Source organism: Macrotis lagotis, chromosome 3 (genome assembly GCF_037893015.1).
Source record: "Macrotis lagotis isolate mMagLag1 chromosome 3, bilby.v1.9.chrom.fasta, whole genome shotgun sequence".
Taxonomy (NCBI): domain Eukaryota; kingdom Metazoa; phylum Chordata; class Mammalia; order Peramelemorphia; family Peramelidae; genus Macrotis; species Macrotis lagotis.
The window spans coordinates 145,691,586-145,712,665 of NC_133660.1; the positions used below are offsets into that span (position 1 = coordinate 145,691,586).

A 21,080-nucleotide genomic window follows, 5' to 3' on the forward strand; every position below is an offset into this window, starting at 1 on the left:
GAAAAAGGTAACATGCAAGAGTATTTTTCCCTTTTTTGCAAGGATTTACATATGATACTAATGTCACATCTTAAAGCTATCACTCATAGCTATTCTTTTATTTCCTAGGGGTCTTCTCCATTGAAAAATGGTTTATTTATTCTTACCTATGTCAAAATGGTATACTTGCTTTTTTAATCCAGTATTATTATTATTATTAATGGATCATTATTAATATCAATATTAATTTATTGAATTTTTGGTAATAATAAAAATTGAAATCAATAACAATTTTTTCAAATAGTTCTTTATCTTTTTATTGATATGATCCATTCTGAGAGATAGCATGGCATAGAGAGAAGTCTGGTCTTGGAGTTAGAGAAACTTAGGTCTATAAATGCAGTACATATATTATTTCATTTGATTTTCATAACAAGTCTACAAGATAGGCTTATTCTCATTATTCCCAGATAAAGAAAGTGAAGTCAAAGGAAATTAAGTGGCATGTCATGCATGCAAATAGTGAGTATTTGAGGCAAGATTTGAACTGGGTGCCTTTCTGACCTAACTGCCTAGTCACTTTGACACCTAGACATATATTTATCTTATTTCATTTGAGTCCAGAAATGATTAAATTAGCATTTGGGCATTATTTTAGAACAAACAAAAGCTGCTTCTGATAGACAAGGAAAAAACTTGAGACATAGAGATCACCCAATGAGGGCAAATATTACCCATTTTAGAAGTTTTAAAGAGTTTCAAAGAGTTCTGAAATTTCAAAAAATGTGTGCTTAGGGCAGCTAGGTGTTACAGTGGATAGAACACCAGCCCTGGAGTCAGGAGGACCTGAGTTCAATTCTGCATCAGACTCTTAATAATAATTATCTAGCTATGTGACCTTGGGCAAGTCACTTAACCCCATTGCCTTGCAAAAAACAAAAAAAAAAGTATGCTTATAAAGTCATGTTGCTAATCCATATTCAACTTTCCCTGTCCTACTGGTTCCCTGGTTTGATGGATTGATCACTATACCAGAGCTCATAAAAATGAACCTACCAGTTGAGCAGCTCCAGAAAAAGGCAAATATTTGTGGTTATAAGAATTTAAATATTTATGTGGTAGTGGTTAAGGCATGAACCCTTTTGAAAAATTGTGATTAGTGGTCTGGAATTTAAAATCCCTTCAAAATCTGAGGATACAATTGCTTTCCACCTCACTTTGCACATATTTTCCAACAAATGGTCTATAATCTGATGGTTTGTCTAATCTGGGAGAATCTCTGCAATATGCTTGGACCTTACCTTTCAGACTGTGATCTAAATTCCTTCTTTATTGAGAATTTTTTGGAAAAAGTATGTTGCCTCTTGAAGCCAGGAGAAAATGGAAGGCATCCAACACAGTGGATAAACCCTTCAAGGCAAACTTTTGGGCAATAGTTGAGGAGGATGAGTAAACTTTGGTATGTTGTGATCTTCATCACAGAAGGGAATTCCTTTTGAGATTAACAATCCATTAGAATATTTGAGGATAGTGCTAGATCATTAGATGCTTGCATTTCATAAGCATAAGTTATATCACAAGCAGAATATGGGTACTAAACAGACTCAGAAAGACCTGAGTTTTAAATTCTGCCTTAGATACTACATAGTTAATGTTGTATAACCCTAGGGAAGTCATTTAACCTGTCTCAATTTCAATTTTCTCCTCTGTAGAATGGAGATATTAATAGAACTTACCTTCAGGTTTGTTTCAAAGTTCCAGCAGGATAATATATATAAAACATTATATAAGTGTTATCTATCATTATTGTTGTTAATGCTGTATACAAAGATTTTTAATGTGTCATCTGAAGATTTTAATTGTTTGGGGGGTGGTGACTGTAGTATTTTTTACCCTCAGTTATCTAAGAGAAAATTTATGTGTCATCCTAGCTTTTAAGAGGGGGAGGGTGGGAGAGAAGAGGGATAAGAGGAGGGGGAGAAACAGAGAGGAGTGATCTATCTAAATAGAGGATTTATCCATAGTTTGTAATCTGAGTTTGTGAAGTGAATTAACTCATAACTATCTCGTATCTTCAGATAGTTTCTGCTTCCTACATTGGTTCTTGTATTGCTGTTAATTTGCTTAGAGTGAGTCAAAATCTCAGGTGTCATGTTTGCATTTCACTTAATAGAAATTTGAAACCTTGTTTTTTTTGTAGCCTTTTAAAGATGAAACCGGGGTGGCTAGGTGGCACAGGGGATAGAGCACCAACCCTGGAGTCAGGAGTACCTGATATCAAATCCAACATCAGACACTTAATAATTACCTAGATGTGTGGCCTTGGGCAAGCCACTTAGCCCCACTGTCTTGCAAAAAAAGAAATCTAAAAAAAAAAAAAAGATGAATCTGTACAAGGTAAGCAACCTCTGCCACCTTTTAACTATGCTAATCATGACTATGCCAGATAAGAATGAGCACATGGATTGGTAGAATTTACATGAGCTGTATCTCATATGTGGAAGATACTCCCTTCTTCCTTTAAGAAGCAGCACAGGACTATGAAACTACTGGTGCCCTCTCTCCCCAACTACCTTGCATTTAACTACATGGTACATAATTGTGTTTGCTCACTTTATATTTCTACTGTATATATTTCTCATGTCTCCTTCACTACAATATAAATTCATTGAAAGCAAGGATCATTTTGTTCTTTGTACAATGTTAATACAGTGCTTAGCAAAGTACTGGCACACAGTAAGCACTTAATAAATACTTGTTGATTGACTAATTGATTGAATCAAGGACTGTCCTTCATAGACTCATCTATCACTTCTGTTGTCTCTTCTCTCTGGGAAGAGGTTCAATCTAATGGAATATATGTGGTGTATATTATTATTATTATTATTATTATTATTGCTGTTTTTAATTAGTAAATATTTTAATTTCATAGGATGACTCTGCTTTATTGTCTGAGAAGAGTGAAAATATCTATCCCACACAGCATGTCTGAAAAGTCTTCCTGTGTCCAGTTATCTTTGAAGAGGTTTTATTGATCACTTTGAAAAGTGTCTTCCCCACAAAACCAAAAACCCCTCACCAAACCAAATCCCCTGACCTTCAGATTGGAGAACTTGTATTTTGTTATAAACCTTTTGAAGTCAGCCCTCTCTAGATTTATAAGAGGTTGTCTCAAGAATAGAATATCATTTCCCCACCACCTCTATAGAATTCATCCTAGGAAAGGAAAAATAAAGGAAAGAAACTGACTGATATAGTTTACATGTTTATGCTTGCTGAATTTTAATTCACAAAAGTAGGATGGTGTCATTGACTTAAGAGCCAGGAAGTTTGACTGTCAATCTTGACTAGATGACTAACTGGAAAAACCATAGTTTTTGTTAGATAGCACTCTAAAAGATGTAAAAATAGACTGACCAATGGTAACTTTTAAAAGGACATAACAGATGAGTGTCTGAGGGAATATTTGAAATATGATTATCCTAGCTCCAGGTTGTACTACCTTACATCATAGTTGTTTCTATATAGTAAAAAGAAAGAAACATCTTTCCTGTATATTGTAACTGGAGAAAAATAAATAAGTCAATGAATAAGCATTTACAGTGAGTCTAGCATTGTGCTTAGTGTTGCAGATAAGAAGAAAGATTTTTTAAAAATTAAAAAATAAGAATCTCACATGCTAATATGAATTAGGTACATGAAGGGTATCTTCAGAGTAGGAAGTAAGTAAGCTGAGAAAGTAGATTCAGGTAGTTGAGGAAGATATGAAAGCCTAGAAAAAGAAATAAAGAATAGTTTCCTAGAAATATTTGTGAACTTAGATCAGAACTTCATATGTTTAAATTGCTTTCTTATAAGCATATGCATGTGTAGGCAATTGTATATATGTATATATCTATGTCCACCTTCACAAGATGCCTAGCTAACCTTGTATTTCTCTTGCATAAACTGGACCTGAGTTAGAGGACCCTCTCTACTTGAGGGTCCATTCTGTACAGTAGCGGGGGGGACATATCCCAAGAAGCAAAGACCCCATGGAATCAGTGACCCCCCTGGTTAGGACCTGATCTAGACATAGGTAGGGGCAGTTCTGACATCTTGAGTTCCTTCAGCAACCTCCACTCCCTCTTAGCAATCAAATCTCTTCCCAGTCTTCTTCCTGACCCCATTCTCCATTAAAATGATGCAACAACAACAACACAAAAAACGATTATATGGCAGTGAATATTGTTGACAAGTGAATTCTCTGTTAAAAAAAAAGCATGATGATTTTGAGTCTAGTACCTCGATAATGGATGAATCTTCTGATTTAAAAGGCAAACAGGAAGAGCAATGTGGGAGAAAAGAAAGAGAGAGAGACACTATGTCTAAAATGAAGGTCAGGGAGGCTAGGTGGCGTAGTGGATAAAGCACTGTCCCTGGAGTCAGGAATACCTGGGTTTGAATCCGGTCTCAGACACTTAATAATTACCTAGCTGTGTGGCCTTAGGCAAGCCACTTAACCCCATTTGCCTTGCAAAAACCTAAAAAATAAAAAAATAAAAATAAAATTAAGGTCTCTGTTCTTCTTCTGCTGCAGTTCTTTGACTATGGGTCCTATGGGAAGGTGCTGGCGTGACCCACAGAGTTTAGTCATTGACTCAATTTAAAGACCATCCTGGAAGAGCTGGCACAGAGGGGACATAGTGTGATTGTGTTAGCACCTAATGTCTCACATCATATTGATGTCACCAGCTCTTCAAGCTGAATTCTTGAGGTTTTTTTCCTGGTACTGTATGAGAAAAAAAGAAGCATTAGAAGATTTAGAAGAAATATTCTTCAAATTGATTTATGAGTTCACTAATCTTTCATCCTGGGAAGCAATGTGAACATTTTATGAGCCCATGACTCAATTTGGTCAAAGGATAAAACTATCATGTAAAGCTTTAGTTTTCAGATACTCATGCAGAAGGTACAATACTGTATTTCAGATGTATTTCAGTGGGAATCTGATCACTGAGATGCTAGCAATTTCTTTGCTTCATAGTGTCTGTCCAATTCATCTTGGGAATTGTCTATGAGAAATATTGTGGGGACTTCCATCTCCTCTTTTCCTTCATGCCTGTGAATCTGGGTTGACTGAGTGACAAATGACCTTTATGCAAAGAGTGAAAATATGGTACATCCTTTCCTCTTTGACTTCTGCTTCTATTCATTTAACAACATTTGGGAATAGTTTTATAGTGAGCCATTAGGTAAGATGGGCTGTTTTTCTAAAGCATTGTGGTCTGAATTGGTTTACTTTCAGTTTGCCAAAGTAATTGTTGTGGTCTTTATTACACTGTCTTGTTTGAAGTCAAATCTTGCTCAGTGTAAATAAACAGATTTTTGACTATCTTAGAGATAGTATCTCTATCCAGTTATGCCTGAGCTACTGGGAGGATAACCTCTCTAAAATTAAAAAGCAAAAACAAAAACAATGCAAAACTTTGATTCAAATAAATTCTTGTATTATCAGATGTTCCTTGTATTTCCCCATTCTTGATGGAGCTCTATGATCTTCAAATGTATTACTTTTTGACTCTATGTTCCTCATTTCTCTTTTCCCGGAAAACCAGTGAATTGGCTGTCTGGATTTCCCTATGGGTTGTTCATTTCAAATTCCTTTTCTGCCATTCCTCCCCACTGATCTTTTTTCACACAAGAGAAAAGAGCTTTTGATTCCTCATGATTTCAAAGGATAATCTCACTTCATTTTTTTCAGGGATTATTATACAAATAATTCAAACTTTAAAACTATGAACAAAGAAAAGTGAAAAGTTATAGAAATCTCTCTATTCCTGTCTTCCATGCAAAGAGACAGGAAAACTGGTTTTAGTTTTTAATTTCTCCTTTTCTTACAAGACTGAACTACAGTTAATGCCTCTAAATTAACTAACCCATTCTCATCTGTATCAAACTCAAGATAGTGTGTATCTAGAGGGACAAATTTCTAAACTGGTGAATCAACCATCAACATTTCTGTGCCAAACTCTCTGGTAAATCTTAGAAATTCAAAGAGATAAGTGATATCGTACTTACCATCAAGGAGTTTACATATTAACTGGATGGCAATGTTGAAACTAGGTAGAAGGCTAGAAGGGAGGTCACTAATAATTGGGGCAAAAAGCAAAGGTCTCTTTTAAAAAGTATTGTTTGAAATGAGTCACAACAGACTTGAGATTCAGAGATGGAAGTAAGGGAGAAGAGCATTCTAGGCATAGTTGACAACAAGTACAAATGTACTGAAATAGAAAATTGTGCACCATTTGTGGAGAACAACCAATTCATTGTTTTGGCTAAAACCTAGAATAATAGAATAAAACCTAGAAGATTAAGTAGGAAGGTATTCAGCTTGCAAAAAACGTTAATTACCAGATTCATGATTTGATTCTAGAGTTAGTAGGGAGCTATTAGTATTTATTGCACAGTAAGGTTGCATTGTTAGGTCTGTGTTTTTGCTGAATCACCTTTGCTAAATCACCTCTGAAGAGGGTGAATTAGAGTGGATTTGGGACAAGAAAACTGAATTAGGAAGCTATTTTTTTGGCCCACCAATTCTTTAGAATCAAACTATTTAATCTATGCCAAAATTTGAATTTTTAAAAGGCATTTATAGAATATATACCATGTTGTGTTCAATAAAACTATTTTTAATCTTTCTCCTTTTTCTGTCTTTGTTTATGAGGTATCGAGCACCTAGTCAGTTTTGTAGATATATCAAACACAGTTGAAAAATATGTTTACACCTTTTGATTCCGTAATTGCTGGAAGTCCATCACATTTAAATTTTCTAAAATTCTATTCAAATGCTTAACTTTCCCCCCCCCATCTCTATCACTTTTCTCATAATTTAAATGCATTCACATGCACTTATTCTGCACTAGTATGTGTCTATGTATGTTGTGCCTGTGTATATCAACCTTGTTTTATCAGATAAAGCATGTGGTACCCACTTCACTATACCCATTCTTCCATGTTTGCATGCTATTATTTTTGCAACTAATTATAAGAGAAATAGCAAATTTGAATCCTTTCTTCAAAGAACATTTATTGATATTTTCGTATGCATTATGTTTAATATTTTTCTTTTCTTTGTTTATAAGTTGTTTTCTGTCCACTACTTCTTTTTCCTGAAACATAACTTTTTGCCCTTCCTTTTTTTCTTTCTCTAATTACTATCAAAATAGAAGATATCCTCTAGATTGTCTATGTATTTTACTTTTCTTTTATGAAAGGAAAAGAAGGAGGAAATAAACATTTATTGATTACCTGCTATATGCCAGGCACTGTGCTACGTGCTTTATGGGTTTTTGTTTTTTTGCTTGTTTTGGGAGACAATTGAGGTTAAGTGACTTATTCAGGGTCACACAGTTACAAAGACTGGATTTGAACTCAGATCTTTCTGAATCCACAGTCAGTGCTCTAGACAAGCACTTTGGAAAGAGATATTATCTCATTTGGTCCTCACACCAGCCTCAGGAGACAGATACTTTTATTAATTACATATGAGGAAACTAAGTCAAGTGACTTGCTCATAGTCACATAGATTCTAAGTGTGCTAAGTATATAAGACTGAATTTGAACCTGTTTCTACCTGACTTCAGATCTAGCAAGTTTTCTCCTATGCCATGTAACTGCTTCTTTTCTCCTAGAATTCATTTAGGTTTTGAAGGGACATTTGATTCTTCTCTCCCTATTAAAATATGGCCACTACATCATCATATAGCTCTTTCTATTTACCAAAGTTTGTTCTTGACTTAGACAACTTAGTTTTCACTCAGCATATTTACATAATAATTATATGTGCTGTTTATAAGATCTTTGTGACTTACAAATTGCTTTCCACTTTTCATCTCATTTGATCCTTACAATAAATGTTGTGAGTTTTAGTATCATCCTCATTTTGTAACTGTGAGAGGCATTATATGAACTGCCCAGGATCACATAGCTAGTGTCTGAAACAGTACTCAAATGTACCTCTTCCTAACTCCAAATCTAATGCTGTATCTATTGTTCCACATGGTTGCATCACGAATGCTTTCTTAAAAGTTCTCCCTTCCATTAAAGGTAAATATCCCTATCACTTTCCCTCTCTCATGCTTACCCTCACCATATGAAATTTCACTCAATTTCCCAGGATAAGTATTTCTTGATTGTAAGCTTTTAGCTTATACCTTTTGCAGTATCATATTCCTAGATCTCTTTTCATTTATTGGTATGGCTTCCAAGTCTTATGTGATCCTAATCATGGCTCCTTGGGACATGAATTCTTTCTTTATGACTACTTGCAGTTTTTTTCTTTTACCTGAATGCTGTAAATTTTGGTCATAATGTTCCTGGGAGTTTTATTTTCTCAGTTTCTTTTGGGAGATGATTGGTAGAGCTTTTTTGTTTTTCCTTTGCCCTTATGATTTTTTGAAATGTGAAATCTAAGCTTTCTTTTCTAGTCATGGTTCTCAGAACATATAATGATTTGTATGTTACCTCTCCTTGACTTGCTTTCCAAGTCAAGCTTTAAAATAGATTATATATAGATATAGATGATATAGATATAGGTAGATATAGATGATAAATAGATATAGTTGTTTCCATGGAAAAATATATTCCTTCTTGGTACATTCTTATTTTCTAGGGGAATATTTTTGGGGTGAGATTTACTACCTTGTGTTTTAATTTATTAATTCTAATGCCAATTCTTTTATCCATATTCATTTCTTTAGTAATTTCATTTTTATCTCTTATTTTCTTTCTTTAAGGGACTCCTTCAGTTTTTGTAGCCAAATCATTTCTTTCTCTCAGGTTCTGTTTGCAGTTGTAATAGAAGTTTTGTTTTCTTTTGGGTCTGTACAAATAATTATTCAGACATAAGACATTACAAACTATCTCTTCAATAGAGATTTGCCTGATGCTGTAGATGAAGGATCTATACTATTGGTGAGCCTAGCTTCCACTTTCCCATGGTTCATCTCTCATGGTTTCAAGAACCTGAATGGAAGAGAGGATCCTGTCAGATTGAAGGAGCCCTAAGCCTCTAATATATGAACTGTTATTTGCTCATAATTCTAGATCTCACACATCTAGCATCACATCACCAACATTTTGGTTTTGTTTAAAGAAACCTGTATTCTAATTGCCTATACAACAGGAGACAACATAGCAGTATTTATTAGTATTTATCTTGAACATCTTATTATGTCACAACAGAGGGACAATTCCACCATAGTCCCAGCTCTTTCATTGTCACAGTGTAAGAGTGGTATAATAGATTTAAGAGTCAGGAAATTTGGTTCTGAATCCTGCCTCAGTGACTTACTAGTTGGAAAAGTCATTCATTCTTCCCAAGCCTTGGTTTTCTCATCTCTAAACATGATTTCATAATATTTTTACAGAGTCATCTTAAGAAAAGTATTTGAAAACTAAAAAAAAAACATGGAAATGTGCCCCACTATTATTATTTGTTTCTGTCTCAATTCCCTGGATCAGACATATCTTCAAAGCAGATTTCCTATCTTCCAATGCTATGGAAAGATACCTGTTTTGATGTTGCTAAGTAAAACATGTTCTATACTTCTTTTCTTAGGCAATGACAATGTTTTTATTTTCTTTCTTATTTTTATTTCATTTTTTAGGGATTTTTTGCAAGGTAATGGGGTTAAGTGGCTTGCCCAAGGCCACACAGCTAGGTAATTATTAAGTGTCTGAGGCCAGATTTGAATACAGGTACTCCTGAATTCAAGAGTGGTGCTCTAGGGTGGCTAGGTGGCACAGTGGATAGAGCACTGGCCTTGGAGTCAGGAGTAACTGACTTCAAATCCAGCTCAGACACTTAATAATTACCTAGCTGTGTGGCCTTGGGCAAGCCACTTAACCCCATTGCCTTGCAAAAACTAAAAAAAAAAAAAAGAGTGGTGCTCTATCCACTGTGCCACCTAGCTGCCCAATGTCATTTTCTAGCATCAAATTTCAGAAGTTCCTGGCAGGACTCAGAAGAAAGAGAATAGGATAGTCCTGAAAATAATTACTCATTGTGATGTAAAGACCTAATGTGAATCAAGCAGTTAAATCTATAACTTCCAGTGACTTGCAGCAACTAGTACTTAGCTCACCCTGGGGCTCCTGGGGGCAATTCTCAAATTCACAAACATCTACCACTATATAGATCAACTCATTTTCTCCCCTGCTTTTTTCAGTGCTCCTTAAACTTAGTACTTTCTCTCTCAGTTAATCTACAAATTATCTTGTATTTATTTTGTGTCTATATAGCTGTTTGATAGTGAAATGCTTGAGGATAGGAGCTGTATTTTCTTTTATTTTTATCCCCAATGCTTAGCACATTACCAGTAGGTGCTTAATAAATACTAATTCATCTTATTTTCTTCTTTTTCCCATGTTTCATTTTCATCTTTTTATCCAGTGTTGACACTTTGGGTTCAAATATTGCTCCAAGAATAGCTCATTTTTCCATGGTTTGTTGTTCAAAACTAACGAGAACTTGGAAAAACCCTCACAATGTAACTGTGGAAAATATTATCACTTACACAAACAAACATAAAAAATCTGGGTCATTCTTCCTTCAAATGACCAGTCTCAAGCCTCCACTTAAAAGTTTCAATTACTAGAGGGTAGAGGTTTTCCAAATAATATGGATGCACACAAAGCATTTGTATGGGCTACCACCTATTCTGCCTGCACACAATCTTTGAAAAGAGATGACTGATACAAAAACATTAGGTTGTGAGATTATCCTTTTCAATTTTATCACCATAAATTGGTTCTTCTGTCCTTCAAAAGAAATTGAGAAGGGACCTTGTAATTCAGTCCTCTCAAATAAGGAAACTTTAAGTCTGACACAAAATACTTAGTTTAGGATTTAAAGCTGGAAAAATGGGTAAGCACAAGAAAACATCAGCAATAAAGAAATATTACGGAGTTAGAGATGCTTAAGACATAAGCCCAGAAGATGGGAATAACTTTGTCATTTATAAGCAAAGCTTCAAGAAATTAAAGTCTAAAGTCAGGGCATAGCCTTGATTTTCCCTTCCTCTTGGTTCCTTTGGGTAACATAGTTGTCAAATTAGTCCCACTTACAAGTAGAGTTCATCAGAATCATATACTCAGTAGAACAAGAGTCCTTCTAGTTTTACTCCTTTGTTTGACCAATGAATTTTGTTGGGAGGTCTAAAGAGTTACAATGATTTGTCTAGGGTCCCAAAGTTGAAGTCCAAAATTTGTGATAAAATTTTTCCTCCTGAAAATCTAAAAGTTCCCAACTTTCAACTATATAAAAGGAAGGCAGGATGATTGATTAATTCATGGTTTTTGTATTACTAAACTTAATAATTTGCATTCTTTATGTAACTGAAACTTTACAAATTACAATTGGTATCACTTCTTTGGGACATAGTTTAACTATATTATATTTATCTGAAGGATTTAAATAAAAGTAATCTATCCTGTGTTGGCTGTTGTATTAGTTTGTACATTGGTAGCACCTGGTCACTGTAAAACAATATTTTAATCAGGTAAGAACATTCTCAGGTCTAACATTGCTCTGTATTTCTTTTGGACCAGATTAAATGACTTAAGTTCATTTGCAACAGCCCATCCATGATAACAGGTTTTTTTTTTTAGGTTTTGTGTGAGGGAATAAAATGGACTGGGAAAATTAACAGTGAAATAAAAATATATGGGACATTGGGGTAAAGAATATAGAATATATCAATTTGATCTATGGGTAGGGCAAACAAATGAGGAAGAAACTATCTTATTGCAGTGATTAAGTTATTTCTTTATACTAGTGAAATTGACCATAAGAGATTTTAGGTGCAGAATAAAACAATAAGCAATCTTCCAGAATAGTATTGACTAGATTAATTAAATTCCAGATAGAACCTGATGCTGCCACGTAGTGAAATCTGGAGAGAAGTGTATGTGAGGATTAGTGTCATTATGTTTTATTTGTTAATCTTTAGCTTAAAACCTCTTCATATTACTTCCATTTACCTCTCCTCTCTTCTATTCTTGAAAAAAGAAAGGCATTTTGTCTCTTTGCCAAGAGAAAACCCTTTCCTTACAGTATTGATCCCCTCTTTTCCATCTCCAGGTTCTTGCCCCTTTGTTATTTCAGAGAACTCTATCTAATTTTCAAACTTCCTTTACCCAATGGTTCATCATCTTTTGCCTATGAACATATTCACATTTCCCCCATTTAAAAAGCTACACTTTTATCTCCTCAAACTATCATCCATAACTCTAATTTCTTTTCAAGCACATCTTTGTCAGCACATCAGGTTAATGGATTGGGCATTCTTTGATGGCAGGGTAAAGAAAGTTCTTTTACACTTTGAATGATACATTACACTTGGTGATAATGGGATATAGTATTCCCATTTTGTAATCAATGATATAGCAAAATTCTAGGTAAAATCTTCTTTATTCTTTAGTGGTCTTGGGGCATTGAGTACAATCCTAATACTCAACTGGAACCTTGAAAGATTGTATATGAAGGCGGCAAGGCATCAGGGAACTTAACTTGAATTTAAAATGAGTGAAAAAACTTCTCCTTTGACTTAAATTTCAGAGGGTTGTGGAAATGATGGCTTCATAGATTCTTTGCAGAAAGATGAAGGTTCAAGTACTTTTCCAGCACACACATATGGAGCAGTGGCTAGAGCTCTAGACCTAATGCCTGGAAAATATGAGTTCAAATCTGACCTTTGGCAATTATTAGTTGTTTGATTGGGCAAGTCACTTAAATTCTGTTTGCCTCAATTTCCTCATCTGAAAAATGGAGCTAATAAGAGCATTATTCTCTCAAGGTTGTAATGAATATCAAATGATATAATGTTTGAAAAGTGTTTAAGTATAGTGGCTGGCTTATAGTTGGCTCTATATAAATGCCAGCTATTTTTTGCTATTATTGTTTATTATTATTATTATTATTATTATTATTGTGTGTGTGGCTTTTTGTAAATCTCTTAACCCTTCAGACAATTTTCTAAGTCTTAAGAAGACATGGTACCAAAATCAATTGGTATTGATGTTTGCTCATGGAGAAAAGTGTTATACCTATGAATTCACAAATTCCTATTCCATATATTTTAGAGCTGCAACATACCTTAGAAGTTTCTCTTATATGTAGTACAACCTCTTCCTTTTATAGATGAAGAAAATGACTATAAGCATAATTTTTTAATTGTACACCTTTTAAATTAGCATATTGTCTTCTCCAAAATAATTTCATTCTTGATTGTAGTTTGCCTTTAATAACTATGTAGTACACACTGTCTTTGAACCATGCATATCTGCTTGACCTACTAATATCCTTGTACCTTTGTGATCTTCATATTTTTAAGGTCCTGTTTTCTTCTTTGTAATCATTATTTATTGCCTTCTTTCATAATCTATCTAGTTCATTTATAGCCTTGATTACCACCAAAAAAAAAAACCCTGCACAAATATCTCTGTTTATATTTAACTTTTATAATTCAATGTAAAAAAGACCCTTCTTGAGAATCATATATATATATATATATATATATATACATATATATATATATACATATATATAATCAGAGTGAATGTAGAGGGTTTTTTCAGGATTATGTTGACACACAAGTGTGTCTGCAAAAATCTGCTTATATTGCATGTGACTTAACCTTTGGTCAAGGGAATGTTGCATTATAAATCTATCCATGTTTTTGGAAAAGTATTTTTTTCTTAAGAATTTCAGTGACCTAATGAGTGAAGATAAGAAAAAGGGAAAGTAGAGGAGGGATTTATCATATAGTTTTGGAGAGAAGCATTAGACAGTTTTGAAAACTTATAAATCATTCATTTTAAATTAACTCCAATTCTTCATATACCTTTTAGATATGCTCCACCAAAAGTTGTGACTTCTTGACTTCTCTTAATTTCTTCCTTCAAAAGGTAGCAGGACTAAATAGGAGAAATTCATTTCTAGCATTATTCTTAGCATCAAGAAGGAACTTGTTGCTGAGGTAGAATCATTGTCTTGATTTTGTGTAACAGAAAATTAGCAACTTTCTGATATATACTCTTATTTGATAAGAATAAATTTTAAAACATTATTAAATCAGGACAACTAGTTGGCACAGTGCATGTGCTCTGGAGTCAGGAGGACTTGAGTTCAAATCCAGCCTCAGACACTTAATAATTGCCTAACTTTGCAACCTTGGGCAAGTTACTTAACCCCATTGCTTTGCAAAAACCAAAAAGAAAAGATTATGAAGTCTATATAGGATTTCACTAACTCAAATTTTATAGGAAAAGTAAACTATAAAAAATTTTGTTGACATTTTTGTTTTTATGTAACAGACACTTAGAGAGTACTCCCATTTTGTGAAGTGTCACTTGTAACAAAATAAACCAGTTTAATAAAGCTAATATAATAGTATAATAGTGTTCTCATCCAAATGTACATGCAACATCTCACATTTATTTTACTCCCCCACCTCTGTTTAAAAACCAATTAATAAAAATTTATTTTATTTCCCACTAAACCCTAAGTCCATTTGGGAAAACATTATGTCACAAATATGCGGAATCAAGGACTGTATGCAAAAATATGTTTTCTCTTTTCAGCGGCAACTAGGTGGTGCAGTGAATAGAGCATCAGTCCTGGAGTCAGGAGGACCTGAGTTCAAATCTGACCTTAGACACTTAATAATTACCTAGCTGAGTGACCTTGAGTAAGTCATATGACCCCATTGCCTTAAATAAATCAAGAAAAAAGAAATCCTAATTCATCCCTTTTCTGTAATAGATAGTATGTTTCATCATCTGTTCACTGGAATCATAAATGGTTACCTAGGTGGTACAGTGACTAGAGTACCAACCCTGTCAGTAAGGATCATCTTCCTGAGTTCAAAGCCTCAGAAGCTTACTAGCTATTTGACTCTGGGCTAGTCTTTTAACCTGTTTGCCTCAATTTCCTCATCTGTAAAATGATACAGAGAAGGAAATGGCAAACCTTTCTAGTATCCTTGCCAAGAAAACCCCAAATTGGTACTGAAAAGTCACACAATTGAAAAATGACTGTACATTGTGTTGACTATAATTCTTACAGCTTTTAAAGTTGTTTTTAGTGTTATTTTAACTCTATACATATTCTCCTTTTTTCCTCATTTCATTCTTTTTATAATATTAATATTAGTATAAATTATTCTTCTGGTTCAAAGAATATTACTCTGCATGAGATGGTATGGCTTTCCATATCTATTTGAAGTTATTCTATCTCCTCATTTCTTACTGCACAATTGTATAGTGTGACATCATATTTATATACCATATAACCTGTGCATCTGTTCTTTGATTGTTCTTAAATTATCTCTTTTGGATCTATTTTCCAGGTTGGTCATTTTTCCTGTGAAGTACTTTACATTTTCTTCAATTTTTTTAGTTGCTTGATGGATTCTTGATGTATAATAGAGTCATTGGTTTCTACCTGCCCAATTCTAAATTTTAAGGATTTATTTTCTTCAGTTAGTTTTTATATCTCCATTTCTAGTCGATCAACTTGAAAGGTATTGTTTTCCTTTTCCAATATTAATAATTCTCCTGCATGACCCTCTAATTTTCCCTCAATTTTTACTCTAACTCTCTTAACTAGTTTTTAAAATCCTTTTTTGAGCTCTTCTTCCAAGAGAACTTTTTGGATTTGAGACCAATTCATAAACCCCTCTGAGGTTTCACAACTAGGCATTTTGTCCCTGCTTTCTTCTTTTGAGATGGTGTTTTGATCTTCCCTGTCACTATGGTAGCTTTTTATGGTTAGTACTCTTTTTTGCGTTTTTTGCTCATTTTGAAAGTTGAGTTCTGCTCCTGGGGCACAGGGGAAACAGTTTCAAGCTTTGTGTGCTGGGATTTAAGGATCTGATCACTGGCTTTCTGCCCTGTGGTCTCAGGTAATGGCGGTTTGCTCCCTGTGTTAGGATAATCTGAATCATTTCTGCATTCTAGGGTTCCCAGTTTGCCTTCCATGCTGGGGATGGGACCTTCAAGGCTAACCTGCTATACATCAACCCCCTGGACTGGGATCTGGGCTGTGACTATGAGCCTCCCACTGGCTTCCCTGCAAACTAGATTCTGATCCCATTTTACCCAAGTGAGGTAGACCTTTTCCTGAAATCCCTCCAAGATATCTTGAACTGAAAAATTGTTTCACTTGATCTTTTTTTGTGGGTTCTGATACTTTAGAGGGATTTTAGAGGCTTCATTTAAAATTGTTTCAGAGGGAAATGGAGAAAAGCTTAGGGAGCTTTTTAACATCTCTCCACCATCTTCAGCCATTGTTCAATTAACAACTTGCTTTTTAATTTCCAGCTCTTCTTGATTCCAGGTCTAATGCTGTATGTACACTAAGCCTCTAGCTACCTAGAAACTACTTTACCCATCAATATATCAATAAATCTGACAACTTATATTAAATGAATGTATATTTACAAAAATACAAAATCCTCAAATAATAGAAAAATAAGAGCAAAACTTCAGAGGAAGAAATCAAAAATGAACTTCCAAGGAAATTGTAAGGACCAAATGGATTAACAAATAAATTCTATCAAACATTCAAAGAATAATTATTCTAATATTATGTTAATTATTTATGAAAAGAGCAATAGAACAGTTTCTATCAAATTCCTTCTATGACACAAATGTGGTATTGGTGTGACTTGCCCAGGATCACAGAACTAGTACAGGTCTAAGAAAAGAATGAAATCAGGTCCTCCTGACTCCAGGGGCAGGACTCTGCATGGTACCGCTAGCTGCCCCAATTCAAAATTTTTAAAAATAAAATACTAGTAAAAAGGTTAAAACTGCATCACAATGATTACACACTATTATCAGGGTGAATTTATAATGGTAAGGAAAAATTTGTTTAGTATTAGGAAAACTGCAATTATCTTGACAACAATTTTATAATTATATGATAGATGTGGGGAAAGATTTTAAACAAAATACAATGCCCAGGATTTTTTATTTTTGTTTTGTTTTTGTTTGTTTGTTTATTCTTTAGGGTAACTACTTAGAGCACTGGGTCTGGAGTCAGGAAGATCTAAGTTTAAACTCAAGGCTCAGACACTTACTATCTGTATGACTTTAATCTGTCTGAGTTTCCTCGTCTGTAAAATAAACTGGGAAAGGAAATGTCAGACAAGTATCTGTACCAAGAAAATCCCAGATGGGATCATGAAGATCCTGCCATGACTGAAATAACTAAACAAAACTATATTACAAATACTTAGAACATAGAAACTATGTTTTATGTGACTATGTATACCTTTTATAACTCAGCAGAGTACTTCATAAATATTTCTTGAATAGAACTGAATTAATTAGCATTGGCTCTTTCTATTTCAATTGTCAGGTTTATGAAGGATGGGACCATATCTTTTGATATTTTGAATTTGTAGCTTCTACCGACAAATTCATTTAGCACAACTTATCTGTCAAGGGCTTTGTAAATATTATTGATTGATGTCAAAGTTCATTGAGGAAAATGGATGTGTATATGTATGTGTCATCAATGGGAGGAGCAATAGTGGAGATAATTTCCTTTAGAGATTAATCTTCAACTTGCCCCTTCATTTGCCTGTTTGACTTCATCCAGGACACACAAAGAACAGTAGTGCAGTGTGATAGAACACATTAGACTGGGTGCTATGCCTGAAAAGTGGGTTTCTATTTTGCTTCTGCTACATCTCTGCTGCTTTGGATGTGGGTCCTCTGGGAAGATCCTGGTATGGCCATTGGAATTCAGTCACTGGATTAATATGAGGACAATTCTTCAAGAGCTGGTACAAAGGGGTCATGATGTAACTGTGTTAGTGCCTTCTCATAGACTTTTCATTGATACCACTGACTCTTCAGGTCTGAATTATGAGATTTTTCCTATGCTAATTACAAAAGAGCAAGCTCTGAGTAGAATGGAAACTTTTTTGAATGAGATGATTAACCCAGATGACAGTGTCCCACGCTGGAAAACCATGTGGAAATTTCATGAAATGATGGTGAAATTTACTTTTGAATTAAGAGACTTATGTAGAAGTGTAGTTTCCAATCAGATCCTCATGGAGAAATTACGAAAAGCGGGCTATGATGTGATGTTTTCAGATGTTGCATTTCCATGTGGAGATCTGATAGCTGAGATGCTTAAAATTCCTCAGATACATAGTCTGCGGTGGTCCCTGGGGAATGCCTTTGAGAAATACTGTGGAGGACTTCCATCTCCTCCTTCCTATGTGCCTGTTCCCTTGGGCAGACTGACCGACAAGATGTCTTTTCTGGAAAGGGTAAAGAATATGCTATTATCTCTGCTTTTTGATTTCTACTTCTATTCAGATGGCACAGTTTGGGAGGAGTTTTACAGCGAAGTATTAGGTAAGATGAACCATTTTTGAAGTATTTTGATATGAGTAGTCTTATTTTGCCTGCCAAAGTAAATATTGTAGCAATTATTATCTAATAATATAGATCATTAGGAGCCTGAAAATGCTTCAAAGTCTTTCATAGTATAAAGAAGCAGGTTTTTAAAACTACTTTAAATGTAGTCTTGCTAACTAGAATGATGGGGAAAAATAATCTTTATGTAGTAATAAGAAATAATTTTCACTGGAAAAAAGAAAACATCAGTCTTAATTCTATTACTATTTTGTGTTCCTACTGTTTCATGACCCCCCAAATATCTTTTCTTATTCTATAATCTTATATTTCCAATTTGTGTTTGCCAGTAAATCTTATGCCTTCAGTAGCTGGATCTCCCTGTGAGTTACTCATTGTCACTCATCCCTTCTTGGAACCTGGATTTCCTCTCCACCAGGATTTACTTATTAACAGAAAACTAAACATTTATTTAGCTGTTTTTATTAAGCAAATAGCTCTCTGAAATCAGCACAAAACTCTGCTTTAACATTTTAAAGGATTGTTATTTTTTAATAACTGCAAAGATTTAAAAACATGAAGGTTAAAATTGCAAGGTAACTTCAGTTAGCTGAATAGCTTATATGAAAAGGTATGAAACACTAGAATTTAACTTCATAATCTTTTTTTTCCCTCACCATTTTCTTTATTTCACCAATAAGAGAAATAAAAACTTTGCAAAACTCCTTTGAACTTTCACCTCACAACTATTAGATGAACAAAATTGACTTTCAATGGAAAGAATTCATATTGAGGATTTGAAAAAATCTGTCAAGCTGTCACTGCCCTGGAGCTATAAATTTGTTCAACTGTTCTAGAAAATATGACAACAATAATGTAACTGATAATCCAAAAGACCCAAAGCACTCTGATTTATTATGATAATTAGTTTCTCCTGAGGAGTTCTAATAAGAAATTAGATCTCTCTCATGTTAGTAAAAAAAGTAGATGGGGGTTACAGGTGTGGAATCTGAGATGGCAGACTACAGACTCAGGTGTGAGGGGCAAGTTTTTCTTGATGGGGACTTCCTAAATTCGTTGGAATTTCTTTCACTGTTTTCACAGTTAACCACTTAGGAGAAGTGCAAGAGAACTGACATAGAGAACTTAAATGACTTGCCTAAAGTCACTGGAAGCTCAACTGTAATTTATTATGCAAATCTGCCTTTATATAAAGGACTTTTATTACAGGATAGTAGAACAAAGAAAGAAAAGGAACTTTCTTAAAGGAAATTTAGAACAGAATAAATCATTAACTAAGATTGCAGATATATGTATACCAGAGGTGTACATATATTTTATTTTTTGCAATTCTATGTATTTTATTTTATATAATTAAATATGCTATTTTGAAAACAAATTCATGTCCAAAAGGATCCATGAAGCAAGGAAAGGTTAGAATCTTCTCGATCTGAAGTACTGATTCAGGTTTCTTGCAAAGAGAAATGAGAGATTAAGACTGCATAAGCAGGGCGGCTAGGTGGTGCAGTGGATAAAGCACCAGCCCTGGAGTCAGGAGTACCTGGGTTCAAATCCAGTCTCAGACACTTAATAATTACCTAGCTGTGTGGCCTTGGGCAAGCCATTTAACCCCATTCACCTTGCAAAAAAAAAAACCTAAAAAAATAAAAAAGACTGCATAAGCCAGAGAGAATGATTGTTAGTTGGAGTGAGGTCTGAGAGGAGGTGGGTGGAAATGACTTCAAAGCTATTTTAATGAACTTATCCTTATTTTTACATCAGGAAGTTATCTCTGCCTCCCCTGAACTCTTAAACCATCTGATTTAGAAGACAAAAAATTCTTTGATGTTCTACCTTTTTGTTTACCTAACACTTTATGGAATATAAAAATGGATTTCAAATATCTCTATGTTGACAAAAACCCTGAAGTGTCTTATTATCTTATAACTGAGGAAATTGAGGCAGACCAATGGTAACTTGTCCAAGGACATATAGATGGGTACCTTGATGACATATCTGAAATATGATCTTCCTGCTCTAGGTGTACTACCTTATATCCTAGTTATTTCTCTAAAATAAAAAGAAAAAAACCACTTTCCTGTATATTGTAATGGGAGAAAAATCAGTCATCAATGAATAGGTAATTTATTCAATATTTACAATGAGGCATTATGTTAAGGTCTGTAGATAAGAAGAACTTTTTTTTTAGAATTATGAATCTCATGCAACTGTAAATCCATAGATACATGGAAGTTATCTTTGGAGTAAGCTGAGAAAGAAGGTTCAAGTAGTTGAGGAAGATAGGAAAACCTAGAAAAAAGAAATAAGGAATAGTTTCCCTGAAATATTTGTGAACTTGGATTAGAACTTGAAATGTTTAAATTGCTTTCCTAGAAATATATGCATATATAGATAAATGTATATGTGTGTCTACATAGATATATGCATGTATTTTTATAAGTTTTATAAAGGGAAGTTTACAGTGGTGGGATTCAAATAAATTAGCAACTGGTTCTCTGCCCTAATTACCACTTTAAAAGTATACAAAAAGATATAGCAAAAGGTAGTTTAATATTTCATGCATTTAATACTCAAATAAGAACAATAAAAGAGATACACAAAACAAGATTATATTACTCACAGTAAGTAAAGATATCCTTACAGAGTGAAAGCAGCCATGT

At 34.2% G+C, this 21,080-nt stretch overlaps 1 protein-coding gene across 2 annotated transcripts in view; it reads left to right on the forward strand.

The window, feature by feature from the left end:
- The window catches only part of LOC141517876 (UDP-glucuronosyltransferase 2A2-like), a 154,782-nt gene that overhangs the window by 1,094 nt on the left and 132,608 nt on the right, over positions 1 to 21,080 (forward strand). Inside the window, exon 1 of one of the 2 annotated variants that reach the window (XM_074229312.1) lies at positions 17,605 to 18,399. The exons of the other annotated variant lie outside the window; for it this stretch is intronic. Within the exon in view, the coding sequence (XP_074085413.1) occupies positions 17,682 to 18,399 (718 nt within the window). The 5' untranslated portion in view covers positions 17,605 to 17,681. Of the gene's footprint in view, positions 1 to 17,604; positions 18,400 to 21,080 lie in introns of those variants that run through there. 2 annotated transcript variants of the gene reach the window in all.